This window comes from Benincasa hispida, chromosome 8, assembly GCF_009727055.1.
Source record: "Benincasa hispida cultivar B227 chromosome 8, ASM972705v1, whole genome shotgun sequence".
NCBI classification, from domain to species: domain Eukaryota; kingdom Viridiplantae; phylum Streptophyta; class Magnoliopsida; order Cucurbitales; family Cucurbitaceae; genus Benincasa; species Benincasa hispida.
This window is the reverse complement of record NC_052356.1, coordinates 21,064,366-21,089,685: the sequence shown is the minus strand read 5'-3', so window position 1 is coordinate 21,089,685 and position 25,320 is coordinate 21,064,366. Positions and strand designations below refer to the sequence as shown.

Sequence of the window (25,320 nt, the reverse complement as noted above, 5' to 3'; positions counted from 1 at the left end):
TTAAGTTGACAATTTACGGAACACCTACTACCTAGGGATTTTGAACCGGTTCTTGAGTATCATTAACCCGATTTTATGAGCATGCGTGAGATATGTGAGGTGATAAAAGGTTTATCACTCAGATATTGTAGGTTAAATCCAGTATAAGATTATACTTGGATAAACACCTAGACTTAGGCTGTACATAATTAGCCGGAATACACCTAAATAAAAGTATACAAAAAAAATTGTCTAGAACACTTAAGTGGGGGATTTTTTTTTTTTTTTAGCTCTCACATCCCTAAGAGTTCACACCGTGAGACGTATGCTCGGTTTCATGTTGTTTTTAGGCGACCGCTTCATTTGGAAAGTGTTTGTATGGGTCAATAGCAAGGCGAATAGAAGAAGTTCATAGTAAGTGGGAGAAGAAAGTGTATTAACACATCCTACAGTCTCCTCCATTAGGTTGCACATGAGATTCTTATGTTTCGCCTGCATGTCATTTTTAGGTGATCACCCTTTCGAAGGGTCGTTTCATAGGGATCGGAACAACGCAAACTCCAGAAATAGATAGGGTCTCTTAGTCCATTTTCAACATTGTCAACCCTTCGGTAGCTTTTGATGTCAATCTCTAGGATCTGAAAATGGCAGGTTACACATACAAGAATTACTAAGTGTTAATAAGTTATTGACCAAAAAGTTGAAGTTAATTATACTATGAAATGAAATTAAAAAAAAGTTAAAAAAACAGAAAGAGTAGGCTCAACTTGGTAACCATTTTGTTTTTAAAAATTAAACCTATAGATACTGCTTCCACCTCCAAATTTCTTCATTTATTATCTACTTTTCACCAATGATTTAAAAAATCAAGTCAAATTTTGCAAACTAAAAAAAGTAGCTTTTTATTTTGGAATTTGGCTAAAAATTCAACAATTGTAATTAAGAAAGATGGAAATCATGGTAAAAAATATAGATGATATAGATTTAATTTTAAAAAATAAAAAACAAAAACAAAAAACAAAAAAATAAAATAGTTATTAAACGAGTTGTAGCTTTTAACTATATATATATATATATATATTAAAAAACAATAAAAATTATTTGAGATGAGGTCGTGGTTGTGGTCGGGAATGAGATAGGGATACAGTCTCCCATCTTATCCCTGGTTTGGGGATTTATTTTGTATCTCCAATTCGACTTCATCCCCAATCAAATCAGGAAACGTGGTTGGGTCAAACGAACCAACCAAATCTGACCATCTTTGGATCAAATCAAACTTGAACCAAATTCTTCAACCCAAGATTTCAAAGGAACCGAACCAAAACTTAAAAAACGCTTCATACACCACGAAGGACACCCACGATTCCACGCAAAAATCGAGATACAAGAACTCAAACCCGACCAGTGGCGACGGCGAGCACCACGAACGGCGGCAGGGGATGCTGATAGCGCCGGCGAATAGTGATACAGAAAGCGCCGCTACCGGCGAGTGAGGCAGACAGCTCGGGTGCTTATATGGTCTGGTTCCGGGAACTCCGGTCTGGAAGAGCGAAGCGCTGGTGATAATCGGGTCTGGTCTGAAACCGGGAACTCAGGTCTGGAACGGTGAACCTCCGGCGAGCACGAATACTCTGAATATCCAACTCCGACGAGTGATAATCGAACGGCTGCGAAAACCGACGGCGGTGCTGGGTTATGGTCGACGTGTGGCTAGGGTTAGAATTTGCAAACCCGAAGATTCCAGCCGGAAGTAGATTGCGCCTTTGAAGTCGGCGGCTAGGGTTCCGGCGCAAGTAGCGGCTAAGGTGTTTTTTTTTTTTTTGTTTAAAATTTATGTCTACTACCATCTTAAATTTGACGGAATCAAAACTAATTTTCTTATTTAAACTGAGCAATTTAGGTCTTTTTGAAAAGAATAAAAGGCCATAATGGAAAAAATATTTGAGAGTTAATATTTATACACGAATATTCATAAATTATATGAATTCCAACAGATAGCTTGCCATTTTGTTGGCTAATATTGAATTTTGAGGTATTCTTTGAACCCTTGTCTACATCAGTAATAAAGTGATCAACTTGCTTTATTTTAATTTCCTCTATGTATACTGAATTGGGGTGAGGGGTTTAACTCTGGGTAAGAAGTTAGGTTTCCCTGTCATGAAGTATTGTTTTGAAATGTTTTTATATTAGTTCCAACTTGTTTTTGGATTGTGGGGTTTCTGCACCACTATTGTCTACTGTTTGATACATGCATGATAGTTATATAATGACCAGATTTGGACTTCTATTCTATCTCTAAATTTTTAATTTTTCTTGTATATGCTACATTTTCACATCTTATTGATGTATTCTCTATCTGTTTTTGTGTTCACTCTCGTGCTTCCCAGATCTAAAATTTGAAGGATGAGGCAACTTAGGGAGGAATTATTTTACAATGTCACACAAGTAAGCATTCTGAACAGAATTTTAACTTCAGTGATTTTCTTTAAGTTACTTTTTTCCCCTTATTAGAGATGGGGTTGAACTTTAACTAACTTCTGCAAATTGATTTTAAGCTGCACATGACTTGTCATTAATGATCTCTCTTCTCCTTGTCAACGCGAATTCATTTTGTTTTATCCACAAACAGGCCATTGACTTGATGTCAGCCGTAAAGGTATTGAATAAATTTAGTTCTCAAGAACTTAGTAAACTGTTGAGGGACTCCGAGAATTTTGCAATACACTACACTTCTGAGAAAAACATGCAGATGACGGTGAGATTTTCTTTTATTTGTCTTTTAAACTACTAATTAGTTTAACCATTTCTTACTAATGTGCTATATTGTGCATCACGTTGGTTTCAGATTGACGTAGAAAAGCTTGCATGCTTCCTTCCTTTGCACCTCATGGCTGTTCTTATATCATCTAACAGAGATGAGGCATTGTACAAATATCTCCTATGTGGTGTGCGGCTCTTGCATTCCCTATGTGATTTAGCACCCCGACATGCTAGACTTGAGCAGGTTGGTTATGGCTTGAGACTGTTGCAAAATCTTTGGTAGTTTTTTTGCCAAGTTGATGTTTCTGTTTTTCTCTAAAAAGATGTGCATACTAACTCCAATCTTCTTGGAGATTCAAAATTAATTGGATTGCTTAGCCCCACAATAAATGTTCAACACATTCACTTATGCTAATGAGTTATAGTAAATTATAATTATATCAACACTTTAAGAACTATCTGACTTTTCATCCAGAAGACAAGTAGTGAGATCATCTTGAATCTCTTGATTGGATTTTTCATTTAAAATTATTTTTTTAATGAAAAGAACCACTTTCATTGAGAAAAATTGAAAGAATACAAGTGGGTACAAAAAACCAGCCCACAAAAGAGGGACCCCACTAGAAAAAGGAAGCAATCAAGCACAATAGTGCCTTGTCTATAGACTAGTTACAAAAAAAACAACTTTGAAGTCGAAGCCGGAAGTGAAACATGAAACCTTATAAGAGCCCAAACTTCACTAGGCTCTTATTCCAACCCTCAAACACTATATTATTCCTACCCCCCACAGATTCCACATGATAGCACACATCACAACCACACCATTCTCACGAGGATGGAGGAGGAACTTCCCGTTCATATCTCGAACACCCCCTACAATGGACAATAGTCATGCCAACATTGGGAAGAAATTGTTCCAAACAGAATACGCAAAATCACATCTCCAAAGAAGGTGATCAAGATGATTGGAATTTACCACCTATGATGTAGAAAAGATCCACATATCTTGATGTCCTTTCCTATAAAACCTTTGAAGATGATCTGATGGACATGCTCATTGATATCTTTTTGTTTGTTTGTTTGTTTGTCTTTTTGGTGTGTATTTTACCTCCATTTAATGGGTTTATGATGTTCTAGGGATGAATTGAGGCACACACGCATCATTGCTTGATATAATTAATCATTATTTTTTGAATTATCTATAATATATTAATAAATACTCTTTGAAACCCTTATTTCTCTGAACAATCTCTTACAAAAGGATTAGTTTTTAAAAGTTTAATTATCTTACTATTCATAATACTGTATTTCTTTTCATGTATACAAATGACTTATATTTTGCATTTTCCTATTTTTGTGTCTCACAAAAATAGTATGCTAATCTTAGTGAGTTGACTTGGTCAACCCAATTATGAGCGAGGGGAAGGAGTTGTTTCAAGAAATGCATTGCAAACAACTCATGAACGTGCTTGATGCCCTTCAGCTTAGGGTTATGGTGAGGTGAGCAAGTATGGTTCCCATCCTTTCGAGTGTGTTACTAGTGGTGGATCAAAAGGGACATATATAGGGAACCTTGGATAGCTATCTTGTTAGGATTTCTTTCTTCTCTTAGTTTGTCAACTGCACCATTAAGAATGGCCAATTACTTGTTCTAGGAGGATCATTTTTTGGGCTTTTCCCTTGCTTATATCATTCATCCTCAATGAAATTAAGGATAGGGAAAGAGGGAGCGCGTATCTTAGATTTGGAGGCGTTGCTATTTTGGATCCTCCAAACATCTTCAATGGAGTTCTTTCATTAGTCTTTAACGTGAATGGTGAAATTGTACAACCACCGGTCTATTACTAGAGACAAGGGGTGTAGTTTTTGATGCGTAAGGATCTGGATTTTTTAACGGGCTGGCCTTCAAATCTTTCTACGGTTTCTAATTAGGTGCCTTTTGAAGTTTTTTCTTGCGGTCAGCTCTTGCTCCACCCCATCTCTTACTACCAAGATATCTTTTCAGTCCCTCATTAAGGAGGAGTCTTTTTGAACAACCCTTAATAAAGTTTCAATTATCTGCCCCTTTTTAAATGCTTCCCCTTTGGTTGTCGATCATGGCATGCACTAACATGGTGAATCAATTGTATTTAAAAGATCTCCTTATGAGCCGTCTACTCATATCAATGTGCTTTTTAATGATGCTTCATTCCCCCTTTGGCTTTCAATCCTCCCAAGTGGTGCCATTTGAGAATTTTGAGACTTTGTTTTAGGCTTCCGCCATACATTGAGGGTTTTACTTAAAACCTTGAATTCATTGCAAAAGATGTTCACGATTCCTGGTCTCCTTGGAAATGCAAGTGGGAATTTAGAACTTATCAACAAAAACTCCATGTCTCCATCATAGTTTTTAACCTCCAAAAATTGCAACCAAAATGTATTCTATTCGCATGGTCTTGATGCAATCTAAGAGATAAGTGGAGAATTCTCTCCAAGAATCAAATCAAAGTCTTTATTATCAATTAAAAGTTATCAATACAAGAATTCTTCTATTTATAGGGAATTGGAAAGCAAACTAATCCTAATCCTAATAAATCAAGGAAACTAATCTTAATCTCATCAATTAAGGATTTGACTAAGATACCCTAATTTACTGCCATCATACTACATCAGGTCCATGGGAAAACATAGCCAAGCATCAAGATCTAATTACAAGCAGAATTCACCATTGTGTTGGAGATGAAACATCCGCATTACTTTGGATCAGTCCTTGGATGCCTGGGCCTCCTTTAGCCACCCGATACCCCAGACTATCTCATTTCAAAGAGGCTATGGCCAAAGAAGTATAGAATGACTATGCAGTTTCTAGGAACTCAGGTTCGATAGGAAATAAAAGGATTTTGAAGCTTTAGAATGGGTGGATCTTAGCATGGAGCTTGCCCTGTTTGCTCTTTCGCAATTTGATAACTCATGGAGATGGCCTTTTAGTCCAAATGGACTCTTTTCTACCAACTCAAATGGACTCTTTTCTACCAACTCACTATTAGCCAAGATGGGCGACCCACCAATCTAGAGACATCTTTGGTTAAAGGTATTTGCAGAGATAAATATCCAAAATAGACAAAAATTTTCCTATGGGAAATTGCACATAGAGCTATCAGTACAAAAGATGTTCTCCAAAGGAGAATGCCCCATTTGGCCATATCACCTGGATGGTGTTCACTGTGTAAATCCAATGATGAATCTCAGGGTCATATATTCATTCATTGTCCATATGCAAGGAGGTTTTGGAACAAAATTTGTGCTGCGTTTGGGTGGTCTTTGGTTCTCTCAAAAGATGTGAAGGATCTTCATAGCATTGCTTTGTTGGGTCACCCCTTCAAGAATGCCATGGCTTTACTGTGGCTGCATATTACTTGTGCTTTCTTGTGGATTCTTTGGAATGAGAGGAATTAAAGAGTTTTTTATGGACAAAGAAAAGCCAATAAATGTGTTCTTTGATATCGTCGTTTATTACGCCATTTCTTGGTGTAGAAATTCAGATATTTTTGCTTCATATACATACGCTTCCTTATGATCGATTTGGATTGCATTTTGTAATCATCATTGATTTTATATCCTTTTTGTAATTTCATACATCAATGAAATCATTTTTTATTTTAAAAAATAATCTGTTATGATTTGAAATCTCTCAAAATCATGAGGTTCCAAACAAAGCATAAATTTGGTTGGAGTGCTACTCACATATCTTCCAGCATTGTCTTCTAGTTTATTTCTGACTTCTCTTAATTCCACGGAGGATGTTAGAAGTTGGTCTCTTGAATCATCAGGCTTTTTCACGATGAAATCTTTGACTAAATATTTGGACTCTTCTACTCCCTTGGGTAATGCTTTATTCTCAGCTATCTGGAAATCTTTTAGTCCAAAGCTTCCTCAACAATCTTTTATGCCTTTGGTTTGTCCTCTTTGTTGGACATGTGGAGAGCACTTAAATCACATTCTTTTTGAATCTTCTTATTCTCGTTGGTGTTGGTTCAAGTTATTCTCTATCTTTGATCTCCATTGGATGTTTTCGCAGTCATCAAAAGATAATGTTTTGCAGCTTCTCTGTGGGCCGTATTTGAATTCGAAGGCTTATATTTTGTGGATTAATGAAGTTCAAGCAATTCTTTTAGAGCTTTGATTCGAAAGAAATCATTGTATTTTTCAAGGGGAGGCTCGTTTAGAAGTTGATTGCTTCACTTCTGCATGTTTGAAGTCCTCTTTCAAAAAGTTTTAAAGGGTTTTCCATTCAAGATATTAATTGTTGTTGGGAGAGTTCTATTATTCCTTTCTACTTGCTTTCTCATTGTATTTGTTTATTCTACTTTGTATTTACTGTTGCTACTTTTATGGTGGTTGAGTTTCATTCTATCTTTGTATCTTGTATTTCGGAGCATTAGTCTCCTTTCATTTTCTTAATGAAACAGTTGGTATCCTTTTCCAAAAAATAAAAAAAGAAAACAATCTTCATAGATAAGGAACAAGATCTCCCGATGGTTTCTTACTCTATTGCCTACTTATTGCTAAATTGGTGTACACCCTTCCTTCCATAGTTATAGTTTAATTACTCTCATGATCAATTGGGGATGTTTTTTCATCATTATTTTGTCATTTCATTTAATCAATGAAATGTTATTATTTTTTTCTTTTTCTTTTTTCTTTTATTTTTTAAATGATGAAATGTATGTAAAAAGAAGATTTATCACTTAGTATATAGTTGCAAGTCTTTTACCAGGAGTAAACCTTGGTGCATTTATCTTTGACTATGAAGTTCAAGATATACGATTGTGTTATATCTCTTTCATCGTTAAATTTGTTCATCACATCAGACCTTTTGGTTCCTTGAGCAGCACATTCTCATTATAAAATTGATTTTTTTTTTTTTTTTGGGGGTAGATTTTGCTAGATGATGTGAAAATGTCAGAGCAGCTGCTTGACCTGGTGTTTTATATGCTTATTGTTCTTGGAGGTTTCAAGCAGGTTAGCTAGATTTTTGTCGTTTGAAGTTGACATGCCATTATAGTTTATTTTGCTGATTTGTTCTTTAACAGGAAAATCATCAATCTGATAGCATTTCTGTTGCACATTCGTCGCTGGTTGCATGTACTCTCTATCTATTAACAGGATGTATCTCATCACAGTGGCAAGATCTTGTTCATGTATTGATTGCACATCCTAAGGTACAAATATTTTACATTTTCTAGTTTGGGTGTATGCATATGATTTAGTTGCGTCGTGTAGCAGTCTCCCCTCCAGGAAGTAATAATTTCATATTTATGGATTCTTTGAAATGGTTTTTATTTTATAATATATTTAAAGCCATCTATTATCTTTCTTCTCTTCTTTTGGTCAAGGAGAAGGGTTTTTCTTTTTCCTTCTTTTTTTTTCCCACCCCAAGTTGGGGTTGCCTTTCTCCCCCCATTTGTAATTATACATTTCGTCAATGAAATATTTGTTTCCTCTCAAAAAGAAGAGGACAAAGAAAAAAGGAAACTAGAGGCTGACTATTTATGCCTTGGGCTGATCTTGAAGCTTCTTAACAGGTAGACATTTTTATGGAGGCAGCTTTTGCTTCAGTTTTCCAGAGTGTTAAAGTTTTGGACCTCCGGCTGTCAACTAAGAATTCAGATACAACTTGCACAGTTCCCGTTGCAGAACTAATCAACTATCTATGTCTTCAGTGTGAAGCTTCTTTACAATTTCTCCAGACATTGTGCCAACAAAAAGCGTTCCGTGAGCGTCTATTGAGGAATAAGGTTCCTTATTCTTCCACTAGTTTCAAAAAGTGTGTTGCACGTTACATGCTCAGTTTAAGAATTTGCATATATGCTAATTGCCATTAATGTTGATAAGTAAATTACTGACGACAATTTCCCATTTCTAACTGAAAAATTGATGATTTCATATTGATATAATGAAAATGAGTAAATGTTTTAAGGGATACAAACTCGCAGAAGGAGTTAAAATAAAGAAAAAAATAAAAATAAAAACAAGAAATGAGAGATCATTACAATCAAATAGAGGTCAACCATGAAAATGTTTAAAAAACCATAGACTGTTCCAAATCATCTCCTTCTGAGAACCAAAAGAACCCAATGACAGCTTGCAAATAATGTTGAAACTAAGAAGAAGATTCTACAACCACGGATAATTAAAGACATTGACAAAGTGCTCACTTCTCGCAAAACCAATGTCTTCTTGTTGGTTTGTGAATTTTGTGCTGATGATAGTTCTAGAACCCCAACATAAGATAGCCAATTTATCACAAATTTACATGTTGTCTGCACTGAAACAAGTTCATGTTTCCAAGGTATTCATCACTTTTTGTGTCATTTGTCTCTCACATTTCTAACTAATAAAATATAAAATTTAAGTTCATGTCACGAGTATGATATATCCATTTTTAGAACAAGGGAGAACTGTTGCGACCTTCTCGTCTTTGGTTGAGGTTTTTTTTTTTTGTTAGTTTGGGGAGAGGAGATGTTCGTTTATGGGGCCGCCTGGTCCTTCTGAAGGGCTTTCATGTAGTCACTTCTTTAGGTGTTTGGTTAACCCCTTCCCTTCCTGTTGTTAGGTGCTTACCTGGTTGTGGAGGGTTGGAAAAGAATGTCAGATTCATCATATGGTAGGTCCTTCACGGATGAGTTAATACTTTGGTCGGTGCTTCGAGGATTTCTCCTTGCTGGATAAAGTTGCAGTGTTACATCCTTTGCAGGGACGCGACGAAGAATCTGGAGTCTTGACCACCCTTTTTCAAGAGCTCTTTACAATTCGTGCAAGTGAACCTCCCATTCAAAAGGGTAGGATAAAAAAGATTTCCCTCAATGAAACTGTTGAACATCGTCATCGATCTAGTGACCCTTCTTCCCAAGGGTTTTTCGTCAGGAGAACAAGCCATTAAAATCGCCGGCCATGCACCAGTTTGAACCAAAGTAACCAGGAAGGAAGGTCTCCTAACTCGTTCACAAAATCCTTTTTTCCTCTAAAACCGAGAGGACCATGAACCCCCAACGACTGCAACTCACTACCACCAGGATCCTCGAAAGAAGCTTGATAGTGCAAGCACCCTTAACTGTTCTTTGTAGTGATAGATTGACCGTTCCAAAGAATCAAGATTCCTTCAGATTTCCTAAGAGACTCCAAGCTTTCCCACCCCACTCGTCTAATCCCCCAAATATTACGGATAAACCGACAACTAAAACTACTACACTTTGTCTTCAACAAAATCACAATATCTGGGTTCTCTTGTGAAAGAACTTCCTTTACCAAACTTCTCAACTCCTTCCCCCAACCCCTTCACATTCCAAGAAACGATTTTTAACATTGAGCCTTTAATGTATATTTATTGATTATAAACTATAACTGAAATTGTATTAGTTTTTGTGTCATTGTCGTCTCTCACATGCATAAGCATAACAAATTAAATATAAAAATAAATTGAGGTCATCTATAATGTTTATTAATTTTTATTTCTCTTATTTAATCAAGATAAATTTTTAAAACTAGGTATGAAGTTTTTCTTTTTTTGTTCTATTATTTTATTGTTACCTTGTATTGAAGAGTAGACGATAACTACTTGAATGACAAAATATTTTGTGAATGTCATGTAAATTTTTGTTTGCTTACATTTTTTAAATTATATATTTTGTTAGAAATATAGATAACAAATTCAGACTTGCAAGGAATGAACATGAGTAATATATTCCTAACAATTTCCATAAGTTCATAGTAATTTACAATCTATAATAAAACTTTGGGGTTCTGGAAACATCAATGGCAGTATACAAATTCTATTTTATTAATTTAAAACTCAACTTTATATGTAGCAAGGGAACTTTTATACTTAAATGAACAGATAATATAATGTTAACATGGATTTTTATCCATCACCATTCAATTTTAATATTTTCATTTAAAGTTGAGTTATTTATGTTAATTTAGAATTTTACTCTAAAGTTGTGTTATATTATATGCCCAAAAAGAAGTTTTCATTGACACTTGATAGATTTATTTTATATGGTGCAGAGATGTAGATTGAGATGATAACTCCTTAACTATCTATGGTTCAAATTAGATGCAGTTGTTAAGAAGTTTGATGATGAAAAATAATATAATAACAATAAATTAGCTGCTTCATTATCATGCCAATTAACTGTCACATTTGAGTAGTTTGATATGTTTCGGTGCTAGTGCTAGTGTAGGGCATTTTAGTGGTTAAGCATAGTAATTAATGTTCAAAATATTTCATAGACAGAAGAATTGTTGTAAACAGCTCCATGTTGTTAAATATGGCTTAATTGCGAATATTATGCTAATTGTTTGGTACTGTCGAACAGTGTAGGTTTAGTTAGTTACATCCTGCTTAGCATGTGGATTTTTTATTTCAGGAACTTTGTTGCAAAGGTGGTGTACTATTTCTTGCTAGAGCCATCTTGAATTTGAACGTTTTACATCCTCATCTCCAGTCTTCCAGAGTTGGTGCTACCTTATCTAGACTGAAAGCAAAAGTTCTTTCTATTGTAAGTTCATAAAATAAAGCATTTACATTTTAACTTCTCAAAATCACTATTGCTTTAGTATCAATTAGAGCTTTCTTTTCATTCATAATGATGGATCTTTGGATTAGTATGGATTAATCCTGTTTTGTTATCTCTTGCAGCTTCTGAGTCTATGCGAAGCAGAAAGCATTTCGTATCTTGATGAAGTTGCCAGCACTCCGAGTAGCTTGGATTTTGCAAAGTCTGTTGCATTACAGGTTGATTTCTTTTGTATTCTTTGAGGCGATGATTATTTACGGATGGAGAGATGACTCTCTCTCTTTGAGCTTTACACTTTGGTTGTGACCAATGCCTTCTGTAATACCAGCCTAGACTGTAGTAAACGAGTTGCAATAGAATAATGTTTCTGTTACCATTATCTGACGAAGAAATCCTGCTTGTTGTCAGTTTATACAAAAATTCATTCATATCTGATTTTTTGCAAATTTCATTTTCTAAAGGATGCATTATCCTGTAGATGACTGTCATCCATATAAATTTACATGGTTGATGCCTTCAAGGCATCTCTCTCAATGATACAGCTATACTATAATACTATTCTCATCATGCAGGTTCTTGAGCTATTGAAGAATGCACTTAGTAGGGATTCCAAAAGTTTGGTTTCTTGTTCAGAAAAGAGGTACCCGACAGGTTTTTTGCAACTCAATGCCATGCGCCTGGCTGATATCTTCTCAGATGATTCCAATTTTCGATCTTACATCACAGTTAACTTTGTAAGCCCTGATCATAAACTGGATATTCCATCTTCAGTTCTATAACCCTGTTGGATGATCATCTAGGCTCACTGTTTCAAATTCATGCTCGAATTAACTATATGATCTGCTAAAATCATATAAACTTCAAAGTCATCTCTTTTTCCTTTTATGCATTCACGTTTTAGAGCTTTTCTACGAATTACTGCATGTAGTGTGCATAGGTCCAGTCCGTATGTATGCCTGGAAGCATATCTTTTGAACAGTTGGTAACCGTGGGTCTGGCATGTGGCTCCAGACTAAGGTTTTGGCAGCAGTGTTTTCACTCTCCCATGGAGATTTTTTATCCTGCTGGTGTTCTTCTGATCTCCCTGTTAAGGAAGAAGATGCTACTCTCGAGTACGACTCTTTTGCGGCAGCTGGCTGGGTTTTGGATAATTTCTTTTCGTTGGGCATTTTACATCCAAAAAATTTGGACTTTACCTTGATTCCAAGCATTATGGCGCCAGCTTCCTATGCACATCAGAGAACATCGTTATTTGTCAAAGTAATTGCAAATCTCCACTGTTTTGTTCCAACCATATGTGAAGGTTAATCCTTTATCATTTCTTCATTGCTGATGATGTGTTCTTTGGAGTGCCGTATATAGTTATATTCTTATATTCTTATTTTATTCACAGAACAGGAAAGAAATCTATTCCTTCATGGATTTGTCGACTGTTTAAAAGTGGATAATGTTAAAGCATTGCCTGGATCTGATGGTTCAAAAGCTACCAATGTTTGCAGGAATCTGCGTAAGTAATACTCTAGTGATTTTTGTTCTATTTATATGTCTACTGAAAAGCAACCCAATCCGCAACTACATTCATGCTTATGAGTGTCTTATATGTGTTTAGGTTCGCTGTTGAGCCAGGCAGAATCTTTAATTCCTAATTTTTTAAATGAAGAGGATGTTCAGCTCTTAAGGTGATTTAATCTCGTCCACATTCTATTTATACATGAAATGTTGGCCAAACTTCTGATAAATAACATTACTTTTGAAGGGTTCCAGGAAATGTTTGTCAAATTAACTTTTGAATGTTCTCCCTCCTCTCTTATCAATGGTAGCAAATTTGCATCTCTTATTGACCTTGTGGTTTCAAATGTTGTGAACCCACCCTCTACTGACATCATAAGGATCACTGGATCAGTTTTTACAGAGTTTCCTGGTGTCTTGGGGTGGTTGATTATTTTTCCAGCCTTCCGTGCGGTCTCCAGAGGAATGGTGTAAGGTATCTCCCAAGATGGTATTATTGAATGGAAAAACTTGCCCCAAGGCAATACAACCTCCTTTCTCACTATGAGAAGACTCGACAAGCAAAAAGATGAAAATAACAGATTACATTCCTTCCCTACAAACACAATTCTCTCTCTCTCATTGGCCCCCGCTGACCAATTCCACTCCCATGCACGAACTACCTCCAACAATTACATTCCTACCCTCCTCCTATATTGATGGATAATTGGCCTAACAGATGGCTTCTTTGGTTCTTCATACAAGTATATATTTTTTTCTTTTGCCTTCTGTGCAGTCACAAGAGCAATGGTTTCTTTGGAGTTCCTTTGAAAGTTTTCTTTGTTTTTGGCAATTTCCTGCAGGAAGGCAGTGTTCGTATCCTATCACACTGGCCATTCTTGGAAATAATGAGTTCTCATCAGCTTCACAAACTTAGCACTTTGGTCCGCTTTTAATAATCTTGGTTCATGTTTTCTGCTCCTGTGGTTGCTTTTAGGGTTTTTTTTTTTTTTTTTTTTTTTGGAGTTGTAGCTTGCGTTTCTTTGTTTTGTTGTTTTTATTGTTTTTTTGAACGTTTTCCGTTCTCATCTCTTTTGATTGTATGATTGTTTTAAGATCCTTCATTGTAATTTTTTTTTCACTTTCTTTGGAGTTTGTATCCTTTAAACATTTTTTTTTTCATTATATCCACGAGAAATTGTTAATTATTTTTTAAACCGATGTTTTATTCGCTTGCTTCTCACATTGCACTTTTACTTAAATGTCTAAGTGATGTGCTAATTTCTATTGCAGAGTATTCTATGACCAATTACAAAAGGCTATTACTTTTTCTGAATTTGAAGGAAATAGAGTTCAGGTAAAGCTGTTTAACTTGATCTTTGGGCTAATATGTTATTCTGTTCATCCTACTCGTGCAATCGAGTGGACGTTAATAATTCATCTTTTTTTGGACTCATTTTTTAATCCATTAGTTTTATATTTCCACTATTTAACCGTTTTGATCTGTTTGACTTGTGCTTGTGGTACAAATATCAAAGATAATACATTATTAGAGTCAATGTCATGGGATATGTTTTCCAAACTTCACATCAGAAAAATTCATAAGGCAAATCAAAATGCAAGGAACTAGTTTTTTCCTTCCCCTACGAGATCAAATTAATTTTATATTTGAAGTATCAATGTCGTGGAATAAGTTTTCAATATATATGTACATACATACATACATAAATATATACGTATATACATACATACATATATACATACATACTATTGAAATAGAAAAGAAAGAAACGACACAAGGAGTTTACGTGGAAAACCCTAATTCAGGGAAGAAAAACCACGATAGAAAAGGCCTTATTATTTTAATGTCATACCTACAAGAGACCCTAACCTCAGATATAAATAGGATGAGGTGAAACCCTAATTTAACAAATATAGTGTAAACTACAAAAATGCCCTTAGGGCTAATTCAACATATTTCAATACTCCCCCTTAAGTTGGGGCGTAGATATTGGCAAGACCCAACTTGCTAATACAAGCTTCAAACGTCTGTCTCGATAACCCTTTTGTAAGAACATCTGTAACCTGTTGGACTGAAGGTACATAGGGAATATAGATAGCTCCGCAGTCAAACTTCTCTTTAATAAAGTGCCTGTCAATTTCCACATGTTTGGTTCTATCATGTTGCACGGGATTATTAGCAATACTGATGGCAACCTTATTATCACAATACAGCTTCATGGGACCTGGACTACTCTGGTGAAGATCAGATAAAACTTTCTGCAACCAGATTTCTTCACACTCCCAGACTTGTAGCTCTATACTCTGCCTCAGCACTACTTCTGGCCACTATACCCTGTTTTTTACTTCGCCAAGTTACCAAATTTCCCCACACAAAGGTACAGTACCCTGAGGTTGACTTTCTATCAGTCACAAATCCGGCCCAATCTGAGTCAGTATACGCCTCGACGCTCCGTGTGTCATATTTTCTGAACACTAAGCCCTTCCCAGGGGTGGACTTCAGGTATCTCAAAATCCGAGTCACAGCTTCCATGTGCTCCTCATATGGACTTTGCATGAACTGACTTACCACACTCACAACATAGGAGATGTCGGGCCTAATATGAGATAAGTAAATCAGTTTTCCTACCAAGTGTTGATACCTCTCCTTATTCACAGGAACTCCTTCCGAAATGCTTTTCAGTTTGCTATTGACTTCAATAGGAGTGTCAATGGGTTTGCATCCAGTCATTCCTGTTTCCTTCAACAAGTCCAAAGTGTATTTCTGTTGAGATACAGATATTCCTGCTTTTGATCTTGCCACTTCCATCTCGAGAAAATACCTCAAACTACCAAGATCCTTGATTTCAAATTCACCTGCCATCCTCTTTTTCAGCTTAGCAATTTCTGCCGTGGCATCTCTTGATAAAATGATGTCATCAATATACACCACCAACACAACAGTCTTCCCAAAGGATGATTTTTTGATAAACAAGGTATGATCAGAATACCCCTGAACAAACCCTTGGGACTTAACAAACACGGTGAACCTGTCAAACCATGCCCTAGGGAATTGCTTCAACCCATATAAGGACTTCCTGAGTTTGCAAACATGATTCCTAAACTTAGCTTCAAAACCTGGAGGACTCATGTAAACTTCCTCTTCTAACTCACCATTCAGGAAGACATTTTTTACATCTAGTTGATGTAGGGGCCAATCTTTATTTACAGCGACAGACAGAAGAACATGAATCGTGTTTAACTTAGCCACTGGGGAAAAAGTTTCTGAATAATCAATTCCATACGTCTGAGTGAACCCTTTAGCAACTAACTTGGTCTTAGATCTCTCGAGCGTTCCGTCAGATTGATACTTCACTGTGAACACCCATTTGCAACCAATTTTTTTGTGACCTTTAGGGAGAGCTACTAACTCCCAAGTCTTATTTGTCTCGAGAGCTCTCATTTCCTCCACTACTGCCGCTTTCCACTCGGGAACTTCCATGGCCGCATGTACACTGGTAGGTATTGCTAGAGCATCCAGTTGGGTAGTGAAAGCCTTAAAACTAGGAGATAAGTTACTATAGGTCAGAAAACTATGCAGAGGGTACTTTGTACATGACCTGGTTCCCTTTCTCAGAACAATTGGCATATCCAGAGTGGTATCATAATTGTCAGTTTTCGTCGGTCTCTCTTCAGTATCAGACTTCTGAGACAATTCTGCATCTTCTTGAGGATCTTTCAGCACCTCATTACCTCCTGAAATTTCAACCTTCTTTGAGCTCGTCTCATCATTTTCTATGTTCCCAGACTTCTTTTCAAGAATCTCCTCTGAAACAACAGGATCTTGAACCTGAGCTGGTTCCGATGCTTGGACACTTTCCGATGGAACACCAGGGGTTTCCTGAGTTTCCTTTATGAGATTCTTCCTATAGTATGTTATCCAGGGCACTTGTCTAATAGGAAAGACAGACACGGGAATAGCAGGAGCAAAATTAGGTTCAAGACTAGGTAGACTGGATCCAGGAATATTAGGACTAGGCTCAAGTTCAGGAATATTAGGACTAGGCTCAAGATTGAAGCTAATGAGTACGGAGTATGTGGAACTGTTAGTCTCTTCATTCGTGGTCTCCCCCTGAAGATGACTAACGGGAAAGAACGGTTTATCTTGACATCCATAGTGACAAAATATTTTCTGGAAGATGGGTGAAAGCATTTATAGCCTCACTGATGAAGGGGATACCTGACAAACACACAATTTTGAGCTCTGGCAAGCAAAACTTAGTCCGGTGTGGACCATGAGTATGAACAAAAGCTGTACACCCAAACACACGAAGAGGAACCTTAGGAATAAGACGGGTAGACTGATAGGACTCTTTGAAGCACTCAAAGGGGTTTGAAACTTAGAACTCGTGAAGGCATTCTATTAATGAGATTGAGCTGCGGTAAGAACCGCATCTCCCCACAGGTACGAAGGGAGGACGTTGGAATCATCAAAGGAACCGGCAACTTCAATGAGATGGTGATTTTTCTGTTCAGCCACCCCATTTTGTTGTGGAGTTATACGCACACGAATTCTGATGGATGATCCCCTTTGATGCTAGGAATTCCTGGAGAGTGTGATTGATAAACTCACGACCATTGTCACTCCGAAGAATGAACAATCTTTGTGTTTGAACTGTGGTAATATAGTGGTATAGAACTGTTTGAAGGTAGGTAGAACCTTGGATTTATCAGCAAGGAGATATACCCATGTAAGTCGGGTATGGTCATCGATGAAATTACAAACCATCGTTTACTAGAGAGGGAGAGATGTTAAAGGGACCCCAAACATCACTGTGGACCAGGTGGAAAGGCTGGGTAGGTTTATAGAGCTGAGAAACAAAAGACACGAGGTTATTTAGCACTGGATACAGATATCACAAGATAATGAAGAAATATTCACATTATGGAATAAATGGGGAAACAAATATCGCATATATTGAAAAAACTCGGATGTCCAAGACGAAAATGCCACAAATTTTTTTTCAGACATAGTAAAAGAAGATAAAAGACTAGTCCTAAACAAGCTCCTGGAGGAAGCATCTTCAGAAAGGAAATAGAGGCCTCTGTCATATCGGGCAGTGTCAACGTCTTCAATCTGTAGCCGATCGCCGAGCCCTCTGTCCGTTACCCACCGTCGCAGCCGTCTGGGAGCAACGCCAATCACGGGCCGCCGTATTTTGCTGCCGGTGGGATTCCGGTAATAGCCTCTTCACAGTACCATGGTGGACAGCCTCTTCCTCATGTGTACCCAGTTCAACCTCAGTTTCGAATGGGCGATTCCGTTGAAGAAAATCCCATGACCTATGGATAGAAACACTCCAGATCTGAATCTCATGGGGAACTCCAACAACAATTGGTTAGTCTGCCAGTTCTGAATCTCATGGGGTCGGGTTGCACTGGGTTTGAGATGGTTTGGAGATATCGATCAACTTCTGTTTGAATCACAGCCACATTAGTCGTCTGCCAGTGTACCTTCACCTATCAAGTTTGATGACTGAGTTTCTTCTATCGGGGCTAGGGTTTCATCACCTTGCTCTGATACCATATTGAAATAGAAAAGAAAGAAACGACACAAGGAGTTTACGTGGAAAACCCTAATTCAGGGAAGAAAAACCACGATAGGAAAGGCCTTATTATTTTAATACCATACCTACAAGAGACCCCAACTCAGATATAAATAGGATGAGGTGAAACCCTAATTTAGCAAATATAGTGTAAACTACAAAAATGTCCTTAGGGCTAATTCAACATATTTCAACCCCCACACATATATATATATTCACATAAAACCAGCCCAAAAAAGGAGGGCACCCTCTATAAAAGGAAACTCCAACCATACAAAATCACACCTATAGAATAGTTCTAGAACTAATTAGTTTTTTCTAGATGAAAGTGGTTATTTCATGTCTTTGTGGGCTTCAAATGGAATAAGTTTTCTAATCCTAAAATCAGAATGAAAATGTTAGGAATGGATTAGTTTTGCATCCCTAATGAGATTAAAGGATTTGGATTATTGGTTTCGTATGTATGCTTGTACACTTTCTTCATTCTCTTCATTTCTCCTCATTTTCCATTCGTTTTATATTCAATTCCACTCTTTTTCTCCATTTCTCCTTACTTCTCTTCAATATTTTTCATTTGTTCACTTTATACTACAAAGAAATGGAGAGAAATATCGTCTCTGTTTTCATTAGGTTTCAGTCAGATATCTCAAAATAACCACAGGTTTACTTGTAATACGCTATGAAACCGTATCATTAAAATACGGGTAAATTGAGAAAGATAATTTTATTAATCCAGAACTCAAAGAATACAAAGATCTCCCTCAGTGTAATTAGATTCAATGAGAGCTTCAAGGGGTAAAACAAAATAACCAAAAAATACAGTTTTACAGATGAACTAATACAAACAAACTTATGCACGCAATCACCATGGGTTGACTTAGTGGTAAAAAGGAGACATAGTCTCAATAAATAACTAATTGACCTAGTGGTGAAAAGGAGACATAGTATCAATAAATATCTAAGAGGTCAAGGGTTCAATCCATGATGGCCACCTACCTAGAAATTAATTTCCTATGAGTTTTCTCGAGTTATTCCATGAGATTAGTCAATGTGTGCGTAAACTGGCTCGGACACTCACGGATCTAAAAAAAAGAAACTTGTACATGTGATACTTTTCGGCATAATGGGTGAACCTTTGTCTTGACATTGTCTTGGGTTTGGGTTCAAATTTTTCTAGGTAGATTGAAATTATGTATAGATAGAAAGAAATCCTGTCAAATAGTGAGATTTTTTCCTCTGGCCATCTTTTGATTGTTAATTTGGTTTTCAGCCGCTCTGGGTATTAAAAAAAGGACTAATGACTATCAAAAACATGGTTCAACTCATAAAGAAATATTAACATAGCGGCAGAGTCATATATTGAGCTGCTACATTTATTTATTCACTTTATAAGATGGATATAGAAAAGTACAGGGAAAGATAATAAATGTTGAGAGTTTTGTTTTTGTTTCTGTTTGTTTTTGTTTTTTGTTATTTATTTATTTATTTTTGTTTTGTTTTGTTTTGTTTTGTTTTTTTGATAAGAGACATAGGTATTCTGTATAAGTGCACAAGCATTATCAACTTTTTGTTAAGATGTTGATTTATTTAGAAAATTGATAACAACTTTTTCTTTGTTTTTTTGTTATTTATTTATTTTTGTTTTGTTTTGTTTTTTTGATGAGACGTAGGTATTCTGTATAAGTGCACAAGCATCATCAACTTTTTGTTAAGATGTTGATTTATTTAGAAAATTGATAGGTGTATCTCGAATATGTTGACATAAGACATTGTACTATTAATGCTTAAAGATCACAAACTAATAAAATTTTAGCATGAGAATCATCAGAATCTGTGAAATAATATATTATTATATAATGTGTAGTATAGGAATTGTGTTCTTATATTTCCTAACGTGTCACTATATCCTGTTGTGTCATGTCACAACTGTGCTTCTTGAGGGGAGTAGAGTAGGAAAGGGGGACAACAAGAGGGAGTGAGCAAGGGAGAGGAAGGGATATAGTAGCTTCTGTGAGGGCCCCAATTATAAATACATATAAACGTGGGGGTAAGAAAGTATAAGGAAGAGGGGGGGATTAATTGGTGAGAATTCTGTTGTTTGTTAGAAGTGGGGATCAGTCGGTTATTTTTCTTTTGGGGGGGGGATGATGATTTACGTAGAGGGGAGAGGGGGAATGTTTTTGGGAAGAATTGGGCAAGTTTAGCTTGTAGGAGAGGAATTTCAGCCCTCTTATATGTGCTGGAGCTTAGGGATCTTTTTCTTGTTTCTTTATTGAGTACTTTCCTTTTCCTTTTCAGACTGTAATTTCCCTTGAAGTTCATAAATAAAATTGTCCAGAGCATTACTCTATTCTTGGGAACTTTGTTAGGCTTTTGGTGCAGGTGAAGGAATCCTAACAGCTTCAAACGCCCCTTGATTGTGAGAGTGCCTCCAAGATTCCAAAACAAAATGTGGCTGAAATGAGGGATGAAGGGGATAGGTGGGAGGGAGAGAGGGCGAGGGAGGAGAGAAATTTCAAACCTCCATATAAAAGAAGTGTGGGTAAAATAAGAAATTATTGATTGTATCAAGGATTTGAGTTTCTGTTTGACTCATATTCTAGATGAAGAATGAAAAGTAAAAATTGATAGTAATTTCAAATTTCCATTTTAGTCGAAGAAAACATGGAAATTAAAAATCAGAAGGAAAGATGGAAAATCAAAAGTTAATCTCAGTTTTTAATCTTGACACAGAATCGCAGATGGTTTCGAGGATCAAGTGCAATGTAGATCTGTTAGTTTCGAGAGTGTTTTCTTATGTAAAAATTTTCTATTCATGAGATATTGATCATTTTTTCTTCTGTATGTTCCAAATGGTGCATTGATCTTAATCACAAGACATTTGCTGATTTCTCCTGATACTTTTGAAATAGAAATGTTCAGATCACAAGATATGCGCTCATTTTAGTTGCTCCAAATCTATATTTGATGATTTTCCACCAATAACTTGAAATAATAATGAACATTTGTCTTACGTAATGAGTTATGAAAATTTGATCTCTGGTAGGATGCCCAAAGTGCAGAAGGCTGCTTGTCACCTTTAGTGAAAGAACTTCCACATCTTGATAATGGAAATAGTAATTTGAAGGAAGAAGGAATGTCAGAGACTTCTGCTTTTCAAGAAACGGAAGATTGTGTTGAGACTGAACGAGGTGATCTCGGTGAGGCTGTGTTGAAGGATCTTAAAAGTAAGGATGAGGATGTATCTGAAAGAAATGCATCCGGAGGTCCAAAAGGGGATGAGGGAGATATACAGAATGTTGAAACTAGTGGATCTGACACAAACTCTGCTAGAGGAAAGAATGGTATTCAGCAAATAGACATTGTTGATTCTTCCAAGTCCAATGAGAATGCCAAAGAAACTGAACAAGCTGGAAGTCTAGAGGAAGAGAAGGTTGAAAATGTTCACAGTGAAGAGAAGCATAGGAGAAAACGAAAACGTACTGTAATGAATGAAAAACAGATCTCAGTAATTGAGAGAGCTCTCTTGGATGAACCTGAAATGCAGAGAAATCCAGCTTTGATCCAATTTTGGGCTGATGAATTAATTCGTTATGTATGTCAAACTAACCAAAAAACTCTGCTTGATTATTTTTCCCTCTTACTGCTTATAACGATTTCCTAGTTTGAGTGATTTATATGTTGTCTTTCCTAGGGTTCCGAGGTTGCATCATCCCAACTTAAAAATTGGTGAGCAGCCTCTCTCTCTCTCTCTCTCTCTCTCTCTTCAGCATCTTGGCTGGCTTGTGTTCTTAGAAGTTTGTGCTTATGGGGTGAACAGGCTGAACAATAGGAAAGCGAGGCTAGCACGCACGGCTAGGGATAGCCGTGCAACCTTAGAAGCTGACAGTGCAATTCCAGATAAGCAAGGGGGCCCGGCAGCTGGATCCTGTGACTCGCCTGATAGCCCATGTGAAGATAAACATGTACCTAATACTGGAAGGGATCGAAGAACGACATCGAGAACAAACATGGCTAACAATTCTAAGAATTCAACAACGGAGTTCAGTAACATTGGCCCGACAGAATTTGTTCACTGCAAGCCAGGGCAGTATGTCATTCTCGTAGACGTGCTCGGAGAGGAGGTGGCGAGAGGAAAAGTGCACCAGGTACATGGTAAATGGTATGGAAGAAACCTGGAGGAACTTGAAACATTTGTTGTTGATGTTGATGAATTGAAGGCTGATAAAAATACAGTGCTTCCATACCCATCTGATGCCACAGGCACCTCATTTCATGAGGCAGAAATTAAAATTGGTGTTATGAGAGTCTTGTGGGATTCCAACAAAATCTTTATGTTGCAGTCACAATGAAGAGTAAACAAATCCTACTGCAGCAGCAATGCAAGTATTTTTGGTGTCATGAAAGCTGTGCTAATTCCCAGTCTTGTTTGTTTTACTAGACAACTCAAACTAGATGCTGGTTTTAGTTTAGGATTTTCAGTTGTGAATAATATTAGTACTGTATAATATTAATCTCTCTTTTGGCACACCCCCCAATGTCCAATCTTGACAAGCCGCTTCAAACATTTGTTTCGGGAGGCAGTTTCTAGTTGGGCCTAAAATATTAGCAGATGTACATGTAAAAGAATTTGCAGAGATAGCAAAATTTAGATTTAGCTCTCAAAGTAGAATATATTTTTAATAGGAGTCTATCAACGATAGAGATAAATTTTGCTATATTTGTAATTCTTTAAAAATGTTATACTTAACCTATAAAGTGCTATTCATTGTTCAATGTTTTTTTTGGTCAGTGATTTTCTTACATATGATAAATCGTGCATATCAACAAAACGTTTGATGTATAAATTTATATAAATTTAAAAGCACGTTTGATATCTAAATTTTATCTCCTTTAGTACTGTTCTAATACAATTAGATGGTTGAATTTGTTTCTGTCTTTCTAAAGTTTCTATCTTGCCATTTTCTCTTAGATTTGAACTTCAGCTCTTGGACAAGGATATAAGGGTTTTTGTTTGTTTGTTTATTTAACCAGGGTGAATTATGCATGGGCCTCTTGCTTTGCTATAAATAGCAGGGACACAAATAATGAAATTTAGCTAGCTTTAGTATGGTTGCTCTGATGTTGGAATTTTTAATCATTGTTTAATACAAACATCTATTGTTAATATTGTTGAATGAGAAATTTTGGAGAATTAAAATTCGACGTGTCATTAGAAAGAAAGCCCAGACCCATTGCAGAAATTATGTATTAGGTTGGGCCAAGTAGTTAAAGTCACTTGGGTCCGATTCAATTCAAACCCACAGTAAAAAAAAAATTTGGGCTAAAGAAAAGTGATTGAGCTCAAACTCAACTTTGGCTTAGACCCAGAAATTAGTTGGGTTCAAACCTAAAATCCCAAAGGTAAATGGGGCTTAAACCCACTTAAAACTCGTAGAAATCCTCTATAAATAGAAGCCTTGTCCTTTCATTGAAAAGAAAAAAGAGGAGGTCTCGAAGATTGAAAGTCCTAAAGATTGAAAGCTCTGAAGATTGAAGTTGTGCAAAATTGAAGTCTGAAGCTCTAAAGGATTAAAGCTCCAAAATTCTCAAGTTTGAAAGACCAAAGCTCTCAAACTCACAAGCTTTGAAGACTAAAGCTCCCACATCCCAATGATCTGAAGATTAAAGACTCGGAAGACTAAGACTCCAAGCTCTTGAAGACTTCAGAACTAAACTTGCAAAAAGATTTGGAAGATTTATATATATATATATATATATGTATCACATATTGTACCTTTATATACCACAAATCAATACAAATACAAAGTTCGAATTCAGAGTGTTGAATTTCTCTGGAAAATTTGTCGAACAGTTTGGCATGCCCAGTGGGACCATCTCTACCTTTCATCTCTTTCTCTACAACACAATCTACCTAAAGAAGTCACGATCTCCAAAAACAACGCTCCCAAAACTTCAAGCGATGTCCACAACAGACCAATTACTTGCAGTTGCTTTAAGGAGATTGAACAATCTGAAGAGTTGCCTCCCTTCGAGATTGTGCAGAATATATAGGAACAAATTTCAAAACAATCTCATGGTGGAGTTGTCATTAAAGAAAGTCTTATAGTTAACAAACATACTTCACCTTCTGAACAACTAGGTGAAGAAGCATCACACCCAAATATAATGTCAGTCATGATGGGTGATGTGGGAACAAGTGACGAAAGGATGGCCGAACTCGAAAAGAAAGTTAACACGTTGATGAAGGTTGTCGAAAAAAGGGATTAAGAAATTACATCCCTCAAGAATCACATCGAGAGTCGTGACACTGCTGAATCAAGTCATACACTCGTAGCCAGGAATGATGATAAGGGGAAGACTATTTTTCAAGAAGGTCTACCACAAAATTCGACGTCAATTGCTTCATTGTCTGTTCAGCAATTGCAAGAGATGATTGCCAACTCCATCAAGGCTCAATATGGTGGACCTACTCAGACTTTCCTCTTATATTCTAAGTCATATACGAAGAGGATCGACAATTTAAGAATGCTAAGTGGGTACCAGCCACCCAAATTACAATAGTTTGACGAGAAGGGCAACCCAAAATAACACGTTGCTCATTTCATCGAAACCTATGAGAATGCTGGCATGCAAGAAGATTTGATGGTCAAACAGTTCGTTCGAACTCTGAAGGGAAATGCCTTCGATTGGTACACCAACCTTGAACTTGAAACTATAGATAGCTGGGAGTAGCTTGAAAGAGAATTTCTCAACCGCTTTTACAGCACGAGGTGTATCGTCAGCATGATAGAGCTCACGACCACCAAACAATGAAAAGGCAAGTAGGTCATTGACTACATCAACCTTTGGAGAACATTAAGCCTCGATTGCAAAGATAGATTAACCGAACTGTCAACAATGGAAATGTGCACTGGAGACTTCTGTAT

The 25,320-nt window shown here is 36.6% G+C and overlaps 1 protein-coding gene across 3 annotated transcripts; it reads left to right on the top strand.

Annotated features, from left to right (window-relative positions):
- The first annotated feature begins 1,278 nt into the window (after positions 1-1,278).
- On the top strand, positions 1,279-23,167 carry LOC120082485 (nodulin homeobox). 3 transcript variants are annotated; one of them, XM_039037670.1, is made up of 17 exons: positions 1,279-1,784; positions 2,367-2,424; positions 2,609-2,734; positions 2,825-2,983; positions 7,657-7,740; positions 7,812-7,940; positions 8,304-8,516; positions 11,148-11,279; positions 11,420-11,515; positions 11,870-12,031; positions 12,309-12,600; positions 12,691-12,804; positions 12,907-12,976; positions 14,079-14,142; positions 21,438-21,986; positions 22,086-22,120; positions 22,212-23,167. In XM_039037670.1, exons 2-17 carry the CDS (start codon positions 2,383-2,385, stop codon positions 22,741-22,743), a joined length of 2,799 nt encoding a protein of 932 aa, XP_038893598.1. In that variant the 5' UTR covers positions 1,279-1,784; positions 2,367-2,382; the 3' UTR covers positions 22,744-23,167. The 3 variants fall into 3 exon arrangements, with proteins under 3 accessions (XP_038893598.1, XP_038893599.1, XP_038893601.1); XM_039037671.1 differs by lacking the exon at positions 7,657-7,740; XM_039037673.1 differs by lacking the exons at positions 1,279-1,784; positions 2,367-2,424; positions 2,609-2,734; positions 2,825-2,983; positions 7,657-7,740 and having other exon boundaries at positions 7,813-7,940; positions 8,293-8,516.
- The last annotated feature ends 2,153 nt before the right edge of the window (positions 23,168-25,320 follow it).